This window comes from Nicotiana tabacum, chromosome 24 (assembly GCF_000715075.1).
Source record: "Nicotiana tabacum cultivar K326 chromosome 24, ASM71507v2, whole genome shotgun sequence".
In the NCBI taxonomy this organism is placed as follows: Eukaryota; Viridiplantae; Streptophyta; class Magnoliopsida; order Solanales; family Solanaceae; genus Nicotiana; species Nicotiana tabacum.
In genome coordinates, this window is record NC_134103.1 from 108,835,103 (window position 1) to 108,850,436 (window position 15,334).

The 15,334-nt window shown below is 33.7% G+C and overlaps 1 protein-coding gene across 1 annotated transcript; it reads right to left on the bottom strand.

Annotated features, from left to right (window-relative positions):
- Positions 1 to 805: 805 nt before the first annotated feature.
- On the bottom strand, positions 806 to 8,148 carry LOC107813495 (uncharacterized). Its single transcript, XM_016638772.2, has 9 exons — positions 8,008 to 8,148; positions 6,167 to 6,327; positions 6,026 to 6,075; positions 5,853 to 5,922; positions 5,654 to 5,759; positions 4,775 to 4,841; positions 3,390 to 3,465; positions 1,373 to 1,671; positions 806 to 1,113 (listed from the first exon to the last, which is right to left on the bottom strand). The coding sequence occupies exons 2-9, from the start codon at positions 6,324 to 6,326 to the stop codon at positions 1,030 to 1,032; spliced, it is 912 nt and encodes a 303-aa protein (XP_016494258.1). The 5' UTR covers position 6,327; positions 8,008 to 8,148; the 3' UTR covers positions 806 to 1,029.
- Between the last annotated feature and the right edge of the window lie 7,186 nt (positions 8,149 to 15,334).

Below are 15,334 nucleotides of genomic sequence, written 5' to 3' on the forward strand. Positions count from 1 at the left end.
AAAGATTCCGAGTTCTCAGTTTGTGTCTCTCGGTGAAAAGGAGTTGATATTTTTTCATGTGAATATTAATGGGTCCAGTTAAAATCAACACAAACAAGATGACAACAACAGAAAAGAAAAGAAAGAATACAAAAGAGACCAATCTGCTTATGGGGAATCGCTTAAAATTTAACTGGCAAATATTTACATTAAGCATGTGGCGATAACACGGGTAACTTGTTGAAATTGGTCAATTATTTACACCATTAACAAATCAAAATTTAATGCAATGTAAAATGAAAATCTGAAATGACTTGGAAGTTGTCACTTTGTAATCTTTCTTTTCTTTTTCTTGTCAATCCTGTACCATAGTCAACTGAAATTATTGTAATTGACAATAATTCTTTCTTTATTTTCATAATATAACTGCAAAATTAGTTATAGTTGAGATTGTTAACCCACAACACAGGCTGCAACTTCATCAAACTTCGCAACCTTTTAATTTCTTCAGAATCAACCAAATCAGACCAAAGTTCTGAGCAGATATTCGAAAATAAAAAAGGAGTCGGGGGCAGGGGGAAGAACAGAAATTTTGCCCAAACCAATCTTTACAGATCGAAGCAGCACTCCGCAACACCAAGCCATGCACTATGACAACTAATTTTACCCCGCAACAGCACTTGTAGTTAAAGCTTTAACTTCATAACTTACCCAAAGCCTAATTCTTACCATTGGATCCAAATGGTTGCCATCATAAACCTGGACTGAATTATCACTTGACCAGGGAAATGGTATAGCTGTAAATCGAGCTTGAGGCGAAATGATATAAATGAAACAACTAAGAGAACTAATAAATAATTAATAAGCAATTCCCCACCAAAATATTAGCTAATCAAAATTCCTGCAGCCATGGCTACCAGAGCTACCTTTTCTAATGCATTTTTTCAGTAAGTTCAAGTGACCTCTATTATATAATATTTGAGTACAAGCAGGCAATCCTAAAGTCAAAACCAGCTGCATGTTGAATGCTATGGTCAAGGCAATCCTCCTTCAGTCTACCTCCATATCTGAAATAGCTTCATTCAATACATTCTGGAGCTCTTTCACTCTACGTCTTGTCAGCGCAACACAATCCTGAAGAGATAATGAACATTTCTTGTAAAAAGTGGTCAAGATAGAATCTTTGAACTAATATTTACAGGAATATCTTAGGAACCATTTCAGATCATGCAGATCAATAAGGGAACCATGGAATGCAAGTAAAAAAGTGTCTCCAAGATCAATTACTAACCTAATGCAGATCAGGTATATAATCTTTGTTAGTAAGTAATGGAACTGTTTTTTTTTTGTTTAAAGGGTTTAGGTAAGCATTAGGATTAAGACGCAAACTAACCTGGATAACTGATGTATGGGCAAGAACTGGTCCACCTGGCTTATAAAGTGAAACAAGCTGGTAAGATGAATCCAATACCACAGTTACAACTGTTTCCATTATAGATTCTTCCTCTGCTGTAGGATCTGCTAAGATGTAGTTCTTGTGAAGTATGCATGTTAAGGAGAATGGTGGAGAGTTCAATTTCAGTTTTCTTTTCTCTTTATTGACAGGCTCCTTCTCCAATTTCCCTCTGACATTGTCCTCAGACACAAGAACTATTCGCCCATCATCATTCAAAGACACTACTGGAATGTTCACTGCAAGAAATCCAATTTTTATGTAAAATTCCATGATGATTTAGCAGTAAAACTTTTCCAAATTAATCACGTACAGCTATAAATAACCTAAGTTGTTTGGACTCGAGTGAGGATGTCCGATACAGGTATGGATCTAGAGGTCGGATCCTTCATGATCTAAATTTTAAGATTCGGGGGTATGGATCCAGGTACAGATACGGGTGCGAGGATTCGGCAAAAAATAATTCAAATACCTAAAACTAGATTTACAAAAATATGTCTAAATAATGAGATATTATGTGAAAAACTTACAAGGTATACCGAGAAGAAGAAATTATTGATCAAGAGGAGAATCCAAGGAGATAACATAGAAATTTCTATATACAAGCCATTTTCTTCATATCACACTAGCTTTTGTTTTGATGTAAAAAATTATTGTATATGTCCCGAATTTCTCCGTCAATTTTGGTCAAAGTACCCAAAATTGATTGACAAGATCAAGTACGGATCCCACACCCACACCCACATCCTGCCAACATGGGTGCGGCACCAAAAGTGAAGAGTTCGAGCAACTTAGTAATAACCTAGTGCAGGCAATATTGAACACTTAAGAGGTAAAGCACCCACCGTTCACTTATCCCACAAAAAAAAGAGCAATTGACCTCCTGGGACGATTGCAACCTTAAAAATCTCTTTTAACAAAATCACATGACTGCAGAAGCTGCAACCCTTGTTCAGGACTGAAAACTTGGAATGTACACAGAGTACGCCCAGATTCAATCAAGACAATCCACCATCACACCTTGCCAACACATTTAAAATAGAATAGTTATAGTCATGCATTCTTATCTTTCTAGTATACCCTGTACTATTTGTATTGTCTTCCCTTAGGGGATAGTGAATAAAATTGAGTGTCTAAAAATATGCTATCTTCTACAAAGGATAGGAAGGAATTTTTGGAGAGGCAATTTACACAACAGAGATCTCCGGGTCATCAAAATTGAGGAAGGATGGTAACTTAATCAGGTGCTTTGGAACTTGTTTGGCGTGTGAATATTTGTGTTCTTCTATGTTGGAGTTTAATTCCTTGAGGCACAAGGGAAATAGAAGCACTATGGTCCTGAGCATTGTAATTGATCAACAACTATTTCAAACATCATGGACCATTCCATAAAATTAAGCATGTGCATTCTTCTTCATCCCTTAGCTCTTCTCAAGAATGGTTTCCTGAATTTATTACATAATATTCCTTTAACAAACCGGAACTAAGTGGAGAAGATTGCTCTTTTGATATATTGCTAAAACTAAGAACAGTTTGTCCTCTTTCTTCTTTTATTTTTCAAGACTGGCCTTCCTCAAGGTTTATTAGGACATACACAGGCCAGATTGTTGTAGAGATTGGACAGGATTGCTCCTTACCATACTTGCTAATTGCTAACTTGTGCCGGACAGCTGGTCCTCTTTTTTCAGCTTCTTTCTTATTGATGAAGCTTGAATTTGCCGTTGTCTGTCGATACTATAAAGTATTTTCTGCCTTTATCACAGAAACCATCTTCTTTTCTTACCCTTTTTAACCTTTGGTATAAAAAAATCTTATTTCCCAAAGTGCATTTAACATGTGTTCATTTCCAATCTCAAAACCAGAAACGGGATACAAAATACAAAATTGTTGTCTCTCACGGGACGAGTAATCATTATAGGAATACTTTCAGAAAAAATCCAAGTGATAGCAAACTTACAATGTGAAAAGGCAGCAACTGCAGATAGTAATGCAGCATCAAACAGGGCACCGTCAGCATCCATACAGTATATATCCTGTAAATATTATATGCCATAGGAATAAATACCAACAACTTGGCATACAATTTAAAAGCATAGTTATAAGCATAAAATGAAGAAATTAAGGTGGGGAAGATTTGAAGACCAAAGATGAATAAGTAACAACCGTATAGTCCAATCTACATGCTGAGAGACATCACTGTGGAGTTACATATTTGAAAACAGTAATCTCGATACACCAAGTATTTCCACTGTTTCATATTCTGACGATTTAACTCTTCAATTAACTTACACTTATGGGACAAACTTTTCCTTTTTCTACGGACCATGGCAGTGTTTAAAAAAGCGCCCGCTTCCTCGCTTTAAGCGAGAAGCGAGGCGAAGCGTGAAGGGCAGCGCATCTGCAAGGTGAAGCGACTCAGGTCAGTAAAAGCGACCGCTTCTCTGTAAAAAGCGAGAAGCGGGGAAAGCGAAGCGAAGGGAAGAAGCGTCCGCTTCTCTGTTTTAAAATACCCAACTCTATTTTATTAAAAACGAGTTTTTTGGATCAAACACTGGTCTGGACTTCTTCAACAGCAGCGACTAGGGTTCTTCAACTTCCAACAGCAGCGACTTCTTCTTCTTCATCTACTTCTGATTTCTGAAAGAATCTCAAAGCATCAACTAGGGTTGTTCTTCTTCTTCTTCAACTTCAAGTTCAAGACTTCAAGACTTCAAGACTTCAACAGGTATGTTCTGAACTTCTGATTTTCCTTCTTCTTCTTCTTCTTCTTCTTCTTTTTCTTTTTCTTTTTCTTTCTAAACGTCCAAAAAGCGGCGAAATGCTGGCGAATTTTTTCCAGAAAATTACTGCCCAATTTTTCCAGTTTTTAACAGAGAATTCCTCTAATTTTTTATATCCTTTTATTCTTAGTTCTTATTGTCTTTCTTATGTGTTATGTAGTTGTTCTTTTAATGGCGCCAAAAGAAGATAGGAAAGACCCGACTTGGGCTTACTCTGAAAGAGTTAGTGAGACCAACAAGATGGCCATTAGATGTCTTTTTTTGTGATAAGATTTCAAATGGGGGAATCTATTGTCAAAAAGCGCATCTAATCGGTGGTGATCCAAATGTTGCATCTTGTCCTAAAGTTCCGTCGCATGTGAAGGAACAATTGAAAGCATTCCTTCAAAACAGTATTTATTTTTAAAAAAAAATTAAATTCCGCTTCACTTCAAAAAAGCGAGCGCTTCGCTTCTGGCTTCTCATGAAATGGGGGTTGTCGCTTTTCCTCGCTTCACGCTCTTCACAACACTGGACGATGGGAAAAATGCAAGAACACAAGAAAGATCTTCAAATTTGTTACCAGGTAGGCCATCCATGCAGCTTTTCCTCCAACCAAGCACAACTCTTTTAAGTCAATCATGCCGGAACTGCAAATATTTGAATTGCTTATTGAGGAGATTGTACAGGAATACTTATCAGAAAGTGAAGAAAAAAATATATAAAATAGATATAACAAGAGCGAGAGCACAGCTACAATATGAAGCTAACAATCAAAGCATCTCTCTCTTACTTCTACCTTTAGAGAAACAATAAAAAATTTAGATACTTCCTCAACAATCAGAGATACTTCCTGGTATAAAGATTTTCATCAGAGAAGTATTAACAGTTATGGGTATGTTCCAAACAGAGCGAATGGATTCAGATCATTCATATGGCCGACCATTAACTAGTGTGGGATTGGCATGGTTGATCGAATGGTGACTATGTTCCAAATTATCATATGAGAAATCAGAAGAAGAATTCCCCTATTGTTACGTAAAGTTCTCCGGAGACTGCTTCTGGTTATCTGGTAATACTGTTATAGTTGCCAGAGATAAGAAACCTTCACTCTTGTGACGTAAAGTTCTTTCAGAAACTTCTTCAGGTAACAGTGGCTACTATTTATTTATCAATAAGTAGTAACGCCCAACCAAGATTAGAAACATGGACAAGATGCCTGAAGCAGGAGTATTTTTCCCATTTAGTTTGTTATGTTTGTTGCGAGATCATTAATGGTTTAGTTGGACCTTAAAATATAACCTATGTTGTTGTATTAGATTATCGGAGGTTTGGAGAATTGTAAAAACAAAGCAGTAACTACCATATGTCATGGTCAATATAAAAATACCTAACACAAGAATTAGATGATGACGAATATTAGACTCCACATTTTGGGCATCTGCAAGCTATTATTATATACCTGAAGATAGTGTCTGACAGCTGCTTTGAAATTACTGTTGCTGCCTCTGCAGGCCTACCAGGCCGAACCAGGGGAGAACAAATGGGAGGCATGTGAAATTCGATAGCTGCATTCACAATATAAATCATATCTATAACAAGAAAATATATGGGTAATAAAATAATAAGAGCTGAGAAATGAGAGGGTTTTTTTTTTTTACCTATGGATCCCTCATCTGGACATTCCACTGTAGGTGTCATGACTTCCATTTTGATGGCAGCCAGCATTGTCTGCGATTGCAAGATAACCAATCAACTTAGAAGCATTTCGAGTGAAAAAATGGAAGCTCCTATAGAGCGACTAAGAAGCAATTGATACAAAGGATATACTTACAGTGGAGCCAATCTTTGCTAGTGCTGATCCATCAGCAGAGGAAACGGCACCTGCAGTGAAACTACAGATTTAAGTTTGGACAACTCCTGAAAAAAGATAATATAATTGCAACTGATCAGTTAAAATGATGATTAGTCAAACCAAGTGCAAGTGTTGTATCTCTAGCACTTCCAAGCTTTCGGGCATCAGGTCGGACAGATTTAAGCAGATGATACTCATGATAGCGCAAAGGGAAGAGGCGTCTAAATGCATCCACCTCCATCTCTGAAGACAACTCACTTGAGCCATTGACAGCAGCCATTCTATAAAAATCAGATGTCTTAACAATTAATCTTACCAACCAGTGATTATCCAACCATCTGAATGCAAGAAAATCATAAATTCAAAGAAAATGCATGACCCTAGTATCCTTCTATTCAGTGAGAACACTCCTTTTGAACTTGAAAAATTAAAATAAAACAAGCAAGACCAATTATAAACAAAATGGGAAAGAGGAAGTAATGCAAAATCCTCAAACCAACCACGTGAATTTATATTAATTCTTAAGTTGCCTGTAGTTGATTTTTTTTCTGGTTTCCCCATAGAAAAATCAAGGGAAAAAAAGGTTACGCAACTTAGTAATCCCTTTTACAACTCGATGGACAATTATTTGTTTGGGAAATTGGGGCTATTAGTTTTCGGCTATCAGATTCAGAGCTTAATCTAAAAAAAAAACTTAAACCCAGGCCACATCATACAATAATTACACATTTAGTAACACGATAAATACATATATATTCTTGACAAATTTGAAGTTTGAAATATATGGATGTATAAGATATTAACATGCTATTAATGACAGAATAATAAAGGAGATCTTTCATGCCAATGACAAGAATCATTAGATCATTATCCTGCCATAACAGAAACAATTGATTAATCCAATTTTAGTAACGAAAGCGATATAATTGGACCTGACAGATATGTTCATATAGCCAAATTATACATAAACATCAGTAACACAGAATATTTCCTCGTTCTACGTCGGATTGTAATCATGTTCCCTTTAGTCTTCTTAAAATTCAGGAAATCTTTCAGGTTTCCAACCATAGATGGATGTATATATTCTTAGATGCGTGTCCAAATTCATTTCTGAGTTGCTAGGCTAAGATACATGCAGTTTATGGCACATGCTTATTAATTTTCAGATGAATCTACAAAACTACATTTTTTTTAAAAAAAGACTGTGTTTTCCAAGTTCCAACTAACTAAATCAAACACACTTATCAAGTTGGCAGTCTTAACACCTATAGGCGCCTGATATGTATAGGCGATTCAAGCACGGACAAAAGAGAAGCCTTTCCGTAAATAATATAACTACATAATCGTTTATATAGACGCCGTAAATAATATAACTACATAATCGTTTATTGATTGGCAGGTGCATAAAGCAATGGCAACATAGGGTTAAATCATATGAATTTCCATTAAAAAGTTCTATTTCAGAAATACACACATATTGATTGGCAGGTGCATAAAGCAATGGCAACATAGGGCTAAAGCATATGAATTTCCATTATAAAGTTCGAAGATTTCAGCAAAAACACATATATACTTGACTTCTGCAGCAGCAAAGAAAGGGGGGGAAACACAACTTTTGGCGAGAAAGATAAATTTTTTGGAATAATGGAACAATAAACTAAAAATTATAGAAACAAAGTAATAATAATGAGAGCAAAAGAAACATAGAATGGAGGAGAAACATAGAGAGGCTGAAAGGTACATAGAAAGCAATGGCAATATAGGGCTAAAGCAAATCAATTTCAGCATATAGTTTGAAAATTTCAGCAAATACACATACATATATAATTGACTTCTGAAGCCCACAAAAAAAGAAGAAGCAACTTTCAGAAAAAACAAAACTTTCGACAATGGGAGAATAAACCAAGCGAAAGAATCATAGGAGAAGAAAAAGAAAAGGGGGAAAAGCAAGGAAGGCGTACCAAAGACACTATGCAGTTGCGCAAGGAGGGGCTGAAAATGGTGGCGGGTGCCGAGCGGAGTGACTCAGAGAGTAGACCTAAGGGCGAGTAGCGAACCAATCTTTGCTTTGTTATACAGTCGTTTCCACACTCAACTAAACTTATTAGTGTAACTTTAAGGGGTCGTTTCGTACTAAATTAGTAATATATGGATTATTTGTTATTAGTAGTTTGGTTCATTGCAGTAGAATTAAATATAAAATGCTATGAAAAATTATTTATTTATTTATTTACTCCCCTGGATACTTGACTTTTATTAGTTTTTAGGAAAAAGAGAAGGATAATTTTATCCTTTTATTCTTTATCCATTTATAAATTACTAGTTTTTAAGTATGCGCGTTGCGCGTGTACCCCATCTCAATGAGTATAATATTTTTAGTATCACATAAATATTATATTGATAGTCGTGTTTGAGTTATAAAATAAAAAATTATAAGTTAAATGATGAATATTGATTCTATTTAGTTAAATGAATAGCAATTTAACTATATGATAGTCGATTTTACTCTATTTTTTTAATTTCTTTTAATGTTGATTCTTTTCTTAAGGGCGCAAATTTATGTAAACTATGTGTCAATTTGAAAGATGATTTACTTATATGGTGATTTGTAACAGAATTGGATTAAATTCTTTTGTTAATCAATTAATTCAAACACTTCGAATTCTCAATTTTAGCTCATTCCAACTTTTAAATGCTTAACTGTAACAAGGATGATGTATAATCACTTGCATTTCTATCCTTAACTCCATATATACTTGATCAACATTTTATTTTTGGATTTTTGTGTTTGAAGAACCATTAGTGTTATTGACTTTTATCAATCTCTCCCTCTCTTATATTCTTAACTATTTATTTAGTTATTTTTTCTAATTACTTAGTGTAGTTTTCAAATATTATTCAACAAATCGATAAAGAGAAAAAAATATTGATCGAGTAGGAAAGGAGTTCAAATTAATATGAATTTAATTATAATTTATATACATAATGACATTAGTATTTTAAACTATGGATGAACTAAATATTTAAGACTTTAAATTATTCTACAATATACATTTTTCATTTTGACTTTTGTAAGTTTTTTTATTTTTACCTTTTCAATAAAAAATACAAGAACTATATCTTCTTTTCAAAAAAGAAGTCATTTGGAGTTAAAGATTGCCCATGCAATCTAATTCTTTGGAAGGTAAAAGTTAAAATTGTTCTTTTAATTCTTGTGATGAAAAAATGAAGTATTTTTAACAAGATTTCCTATGTTTGTTGTAGACTAAGCCAGTTATAAAAGTTTTTATTTTAATTGTATGCACGTTAATATGATTTGACGTATTATTAAAAGGTAATTCAAGAGAATAATGATTGATTGAATTATAAATACTTTATAAAATTTAAGTAAGGAAACATTAATATAAATTTAGTTAATTTTGGAATCCTAAATATTAGAAAAATAATTAAATAATTATTCCTAAATATGAGAGAAATTATTAAAATGACTATTTTTTCTAGTATGAAATCTATTTTAAAAGGGTGAAAAAGACGAACGATATTTCGCTAAGGACATTCGTACTTTTAATATAGTATAGATAGATATGGATTAGTTATTCCATGTTAGTGGTAGAAGATAATGTATCAATTGGTGGATTAATTATACATGATTTAAAATCTAAACCAAATATTGGATAAAGTTACCAAAATTATATATCATGATTATTATTTTTATTATAGCATCTAGAATTTTTTTATTTATTTAATAATTCGATTTCATTTAGAGTCAAACGGATATTTAAATTCTCGTTTTGCAATCCAAATATTGCTAAACGATAAAATTGTTTACCCGTAAAATGGAACAATTGAATTTGTAACGTGATTTATAGACACGCGAATTAAATTGATCCAAGAATGTAAAATAACTAAGAACATAAATAGATTAATTAAGAAAACTCGAAGAAAATACAAGTTGTGAGGTGAGCTTCTCCGGAAACAGAAACAAGAACAAAGTATAGAGCATAAAGAATAGAGGAATTTTAGGAAACCACTATTGTTTAGTGACTATTAATTTTCTATAGCTATCTTATACATAATTACTTTCTATAGCTATTATTCAGTTGTTACGGTACTATATCCGATGTATTCGTGCTGTTGTATTCATGAATATAGCAGCAAAAAATGCCTAAAAATCAAGGCAGTCCAGTTGTATACGCATGTATGCACATGTATTCATGAATACAGCAGGAAAAAACGTCTAAAATCATGGCAGTCCAGTTGTACGCACATGTATTCGCGCTGATGTATTCATGAATACAGCAGCAAAAAATGCCTAAAATCAGGGCAGTGCGCATGTATTCACACCATGTACTCATGAATACAGTAATGGCAATCACCTTAAAAATAGGTATGTCAAGTTATCTTGTCACGTCCCAAACTACCCCCTAGACGTGACTGGCACCCAGCTAACACCACCCGCCAAGCGAACCATACTTTCTTACCTTAGCCATTAATTTACAGTATTTGATTAATCACAAGAGTATCCAAATAATCTGACAACTAAATTACGAACAATTAATATCTCGAAATATTATACTGAAATTCTAGCCCAAATCCCATACTAGACCATGTAGCATCTAAGAGAATTGCAAAAGACATCATATGAATAAATAATAAAGACTCTTTTGACTGCCTCCACGAATAATGCGGCGGCTCACCTTAATAACTGAATCAACTCTAGCAAACTCGTCAGCTACTAGCTCTGTCTTCATCAATAGTATATGCTTAGACATGCAGGTAAGGAGTGGGTTATACGTAAATATAACCCAGTAAGATCCTCGACCCGCCACTATGAATACCTCTGGAACAAGTGCTAAAAAATACAAACAAACAACGAGCATATAAATAATATGCATAGAAATTCTTTCACCATAAAATTACTTTATAAGGTCCAAATTATTCAACAGCAATACTATATATATCTCAACACAATCTACACTAAGGAATTGTCATTAACGGCAATGCAGAAAATTAACCACATACCCCAACGAGTCCACGATAGCATACACAATGCCCTAAATCTAACACGTCGGCATACACAATGCACCAAATCTACCACTGCGGCATACCACAATGCCCCAAGTATATTAAGAAGCATACACAATGCTCGGGTGATGTACAAAGGCATACATAATGCCTCAACATCATGGCTCACGACCGTATCAAACTATCAAACTCAACACTATGGCTCACAACCGTATCAAACTATCAAACTCAACATCATGGCTCACATCCGTATCACGCCATTAAACATTTTTTCTTTTTTTTTTTTTGTATTTTTCATAAAATAATATACTTGTTGCTAGTCTAAAACCACCGATTCTGTCAAGCGCACGCTTGTTCCAACACATGGACCATACAGAGAAAATACACTTTCAAAACAGATTTTAGAAAAGCAACCATCAAAGCTTAAAGTCTAACTTACCTCGGTAATAGGAAGTTTCCCAACCTTGCAACATCTAGAACACCAACCAAACGGCCTCCAATAGTCTCAATCTATCCAAAATATTGAATAACACGTCCTAATTAGTCAAGATAAATAATTTTATTTATCTTAGGACAAGTCAAAATCAAAGTCACGGTCCAATTACTAAAATTTTGTACAAAATTATCAAAGGCAGAACGTGAATGCCAAAGCAGTGCAACTGCAGAACGTGACTTTATGATGCAAAGTTACTGCATTCTAAATCCCAAAACTTAAATCATTATTACTACAATCATTATGTAATCATGATTCCAAATTAAAGACACCAAAAACGTGTAATAGCAAGACTTCGAAAGTGTGTAATAGCACTATAGCGGAAACCAAAATGGGTAGAGTGTATTCTTTTCCTAACATTGTACACATAAACCTACATTTAATTCCAAGTAATCATTGTCATATTATTTTCTCATCTCCTAATGATGGGTATAATAACTACAAACTAAATTATGTGTAAAGTTAATGTCATGTACTACTGATGAAGAATAAATACCTGATTCTAATTTCCTCCCCAACTTTCTTCTCCAATTGTGATCGCCGCCTCTGTTTCCCTTCGTTCCAATTTTTCAAAAAAAAAAAATTCTTCTATTTTTTTATTTTTATTTATTATATAGAAGAGCCGAGGGATGGTCGACTAGAAGAGTTGTACAAAAAGCTATGTTAATTGTACTACGTACTTGGCATTATTCAATTTCCTCACCCTTTGCCACGTGTATTAGCACTTTCCTTTGCTAACGGAGCTATCGAGAATCATCTATGTGCTCTCTGTTTCAAAGACTACTATCCATCATCCTCCTATCCGATGATACCATTACGCGCTTTCAAAATTCTTTTTTGTCAAAGAAGAATCCAGTCATGAAATTGAAAAATTTGAAGAGAACTGGAGGAATATTTAGGGAAAAATTGAAAGGAAATGAGCTTAGATATAAACATTAAAACTGTAACTACGTTTGATGTTATTAAAATATTCAATCATGTGCAAATGATAAACTTAAATGCATTGAGGACATTTCTTTCATGGCTTTTTTTAATTTTTTTGACCTGTAGCACCCTTGAAATGGTTGCACAAAGCTCAAACGAGTGTTCATCAATAGTAGCATCATAGGTGATTTATAGAAGATTAAAATAGAAGAGCCGAGGGATGGTCGACTAGAAGAGTTGTACAAAAAGCTATGTTAATTGTACTACGTACTTGGCATTATTCAATTTCCTCACCCTTTGCCACGTGTATTAGCACTTTCCTTTGCTGACGGAGCTATCGAGAATCATCTATGTGCTCTCTGTTTCAAAGACTACTATCCATCATCCTCCTATCCGATGATACCATTACGCACTTTCAAAATTTTTTTTTGTCAAAGAAGAATCCAGTCATGAAATTGAAAAATTTGAAGAGAACTGGAGGAATATTTAGGAAAAATTGAAAGGAAATGAGCTTAGATATAAACATTAAAACTGTAACTACGTTTGATGTTATTAAAATATTCAATCATGTGCAAATGATAAACTTAAATGCATTGAGGACATTTCTTTCATGGCTTTTTTTAATTTTTTTGACCTGTAGCACCCTTGAAATGGTTGCACAAAGCTCAAACGAGTGTTCATCAATAGTAGCATCATAGGTGATTTATAGAAGATTAAAATAGAAGAGCCGAGGGATGGTCGACTAGAAGAGTTGTACAAAAAGCTATGTTAATTGTACTACGTACTTGGCATTATTCAATTTCCTCACCCTTTGCCACGTGTATTAGCACTTTCCTTTGCTGACGGAGCTATCGAGAATCATCTATGTGCTCTCTGTTTCAAAGACTACTATCCATCATCCTCCTATCCGATGATACCATTACGCACTTTCAAAATTTTTTTTTGTCAAAGAAGAATCCAGTCATGAAATTGAAAAATTTGAAGAGAACTGGAGGAATATTTAGGAAAAATTGAAAGGAAATGAGCTTAGATATAAACATTAAAACTGTAACTACGTTTGATGTTATTAAAATATTCAATCATGTGCAAATGATAAACTTAAATGCATTGAGGACATTTCTTTCATGGCTTTTTTTAATTTTTTTGACCCGGAGCACCCTTGAAATGGTTGCACAAAGCTCAAACGAGTGTTCATCAATAGTAGCATCATAGGTGATTTATAGAAGATTAAAATAATGACAAAATAAAAAGGAAAACGTAAAAGTTAAGATTAATTTCAAATATTTTTACTACCATAACTGTTTGATACCTAGCTCATCTTATCATGTTATTTGAGTTAATTTAGTTAGATCATTGGTTCCATGCTTGTGATTTTCTTTTTCTAGATTATGCTTTAAATACACATGTCAAAGCTTCTTAAGACTCTTCCCTGTTTTTATCACTTTTTATCTGTAAAAGATGAAGGAAGAATTAGAAAACCTTTTTTTTCCCATGCTCTATGCAAAACTACTTTTTCATCAAATTTTTAGGAGTAGTAGCTGAAGTTTAGTTCTTTGATTTCATTGGTAGTTGCAGATGTAAATATGGGTTAATAACAAATTAATTGAATTTTGTTTTGATATCCTTATATATATGTTTGCCTTTATTCTAAAGACAGAAGAGTATAGTGGAAGCCCTGTTTGTTAGGATACAGTACACTGATAGTTTTGTTTTTTAGTCCTTTTCCTCTTTCACGAAGAAAATGATGCAAAATTATTTCAAGGGATATGTGTTCTTAATTCAATCAAAGTTTCACAAAGGATAGTATGATCTTGTTTCTGAATAAAAGTTTATTGTGCTTTGGTTTTTTCAAGGCTCAGGAAAATACTTTTCAGCTTTATAACTGGTCAAGTGTGATTTTTTTAGGGTTCATAAATAATACTTTTCATTCATCCTTATAAATATCGAATTGCTAGAATTGTTAGCCAACACAATTCTCTTCTCTTAAAGCATTATTTGAGTGGGAGGTTGACATTTTAACATGAGCTACTCTTCCATTTATGCATCATCCTAGCTACTGAATAACAAGACTATCTTATGACAATGCATCTTGGAGTGCGGGGTGGGAAAGTAATAAATGATATAATTATTCGAGCATGTAATTTTTTGTGATAAAAAGGTTTCATTACTTGTTGATTGCTGTATTTTTTTACCTACCAATTAAGGAACTCCTGGGATTAGATATCCTTAAAACTGAACAGTAAAATTATGGGTGTTTGCTGCGCATCAGGTAACATTTGGGTTGAAAGAACACAAATATAATAATATCAATAAGTGCGACATGATTTGGTGTTAAAATGCTGTTTTTCTTCCTTTTGCTCCCATTGTTCCTATCAAAGTTAATAAACCAGTTTCTTTGTGCTAGCTATTCAAAACAAATTTATTCTTCCATATTTCCTCCAAACTACATAATTGAATTTATAAAATGGCATTTATTCTGTGTATTTGCAGGTAAGAACATATAATACAAATAGTCTAACTCAAATTGTTGGGCTCGTGCTCCATGGGCATCACGCATCCAGTATTTATTATAAGACCTTTTCCTACACCTTAGGTCGTACATGGGCCAACAAGGAAAATATATGGGTCCAGCCCATTTCTTTACCATTATTTATTGTCTCAATTATTTTATTATCCAACTTAATATGTGAAATAGTTAATTAGGTTCACTAACCATTTAAATAAAATTTAAAACTCTTAAGTTAATCGGTATATATATAAAATTTTCGGTTATTACATGTCGAATAATTCACGCTCCTAATATAACTCAACAAAATCAATTCCAACATGCCTCATTATCAACCAAA

Coding starts and splice junctions, on each gene's coding strand:
- LOC107813495 (XM_016638772.2), bottom strand. CDS start 6,326: ATGGCTGCTGTCAATGGCTCAAGTGAGTTGTCTTCAGAGATGGAGGTG. Junction 3,466..4,774: donor CTGCATGGATGGCCTACCTG/GTAACAAATTTG, acceptor TAATATTTACAG/GATATATACTGTATGGATGC. Junction 1,114..1,372: donor CCCATACATCAGTTATCCAG/GTTAGTTTGCGT, acceptor TTATCTCTTCAG/GATTGTGTTGCGCTGACAAG.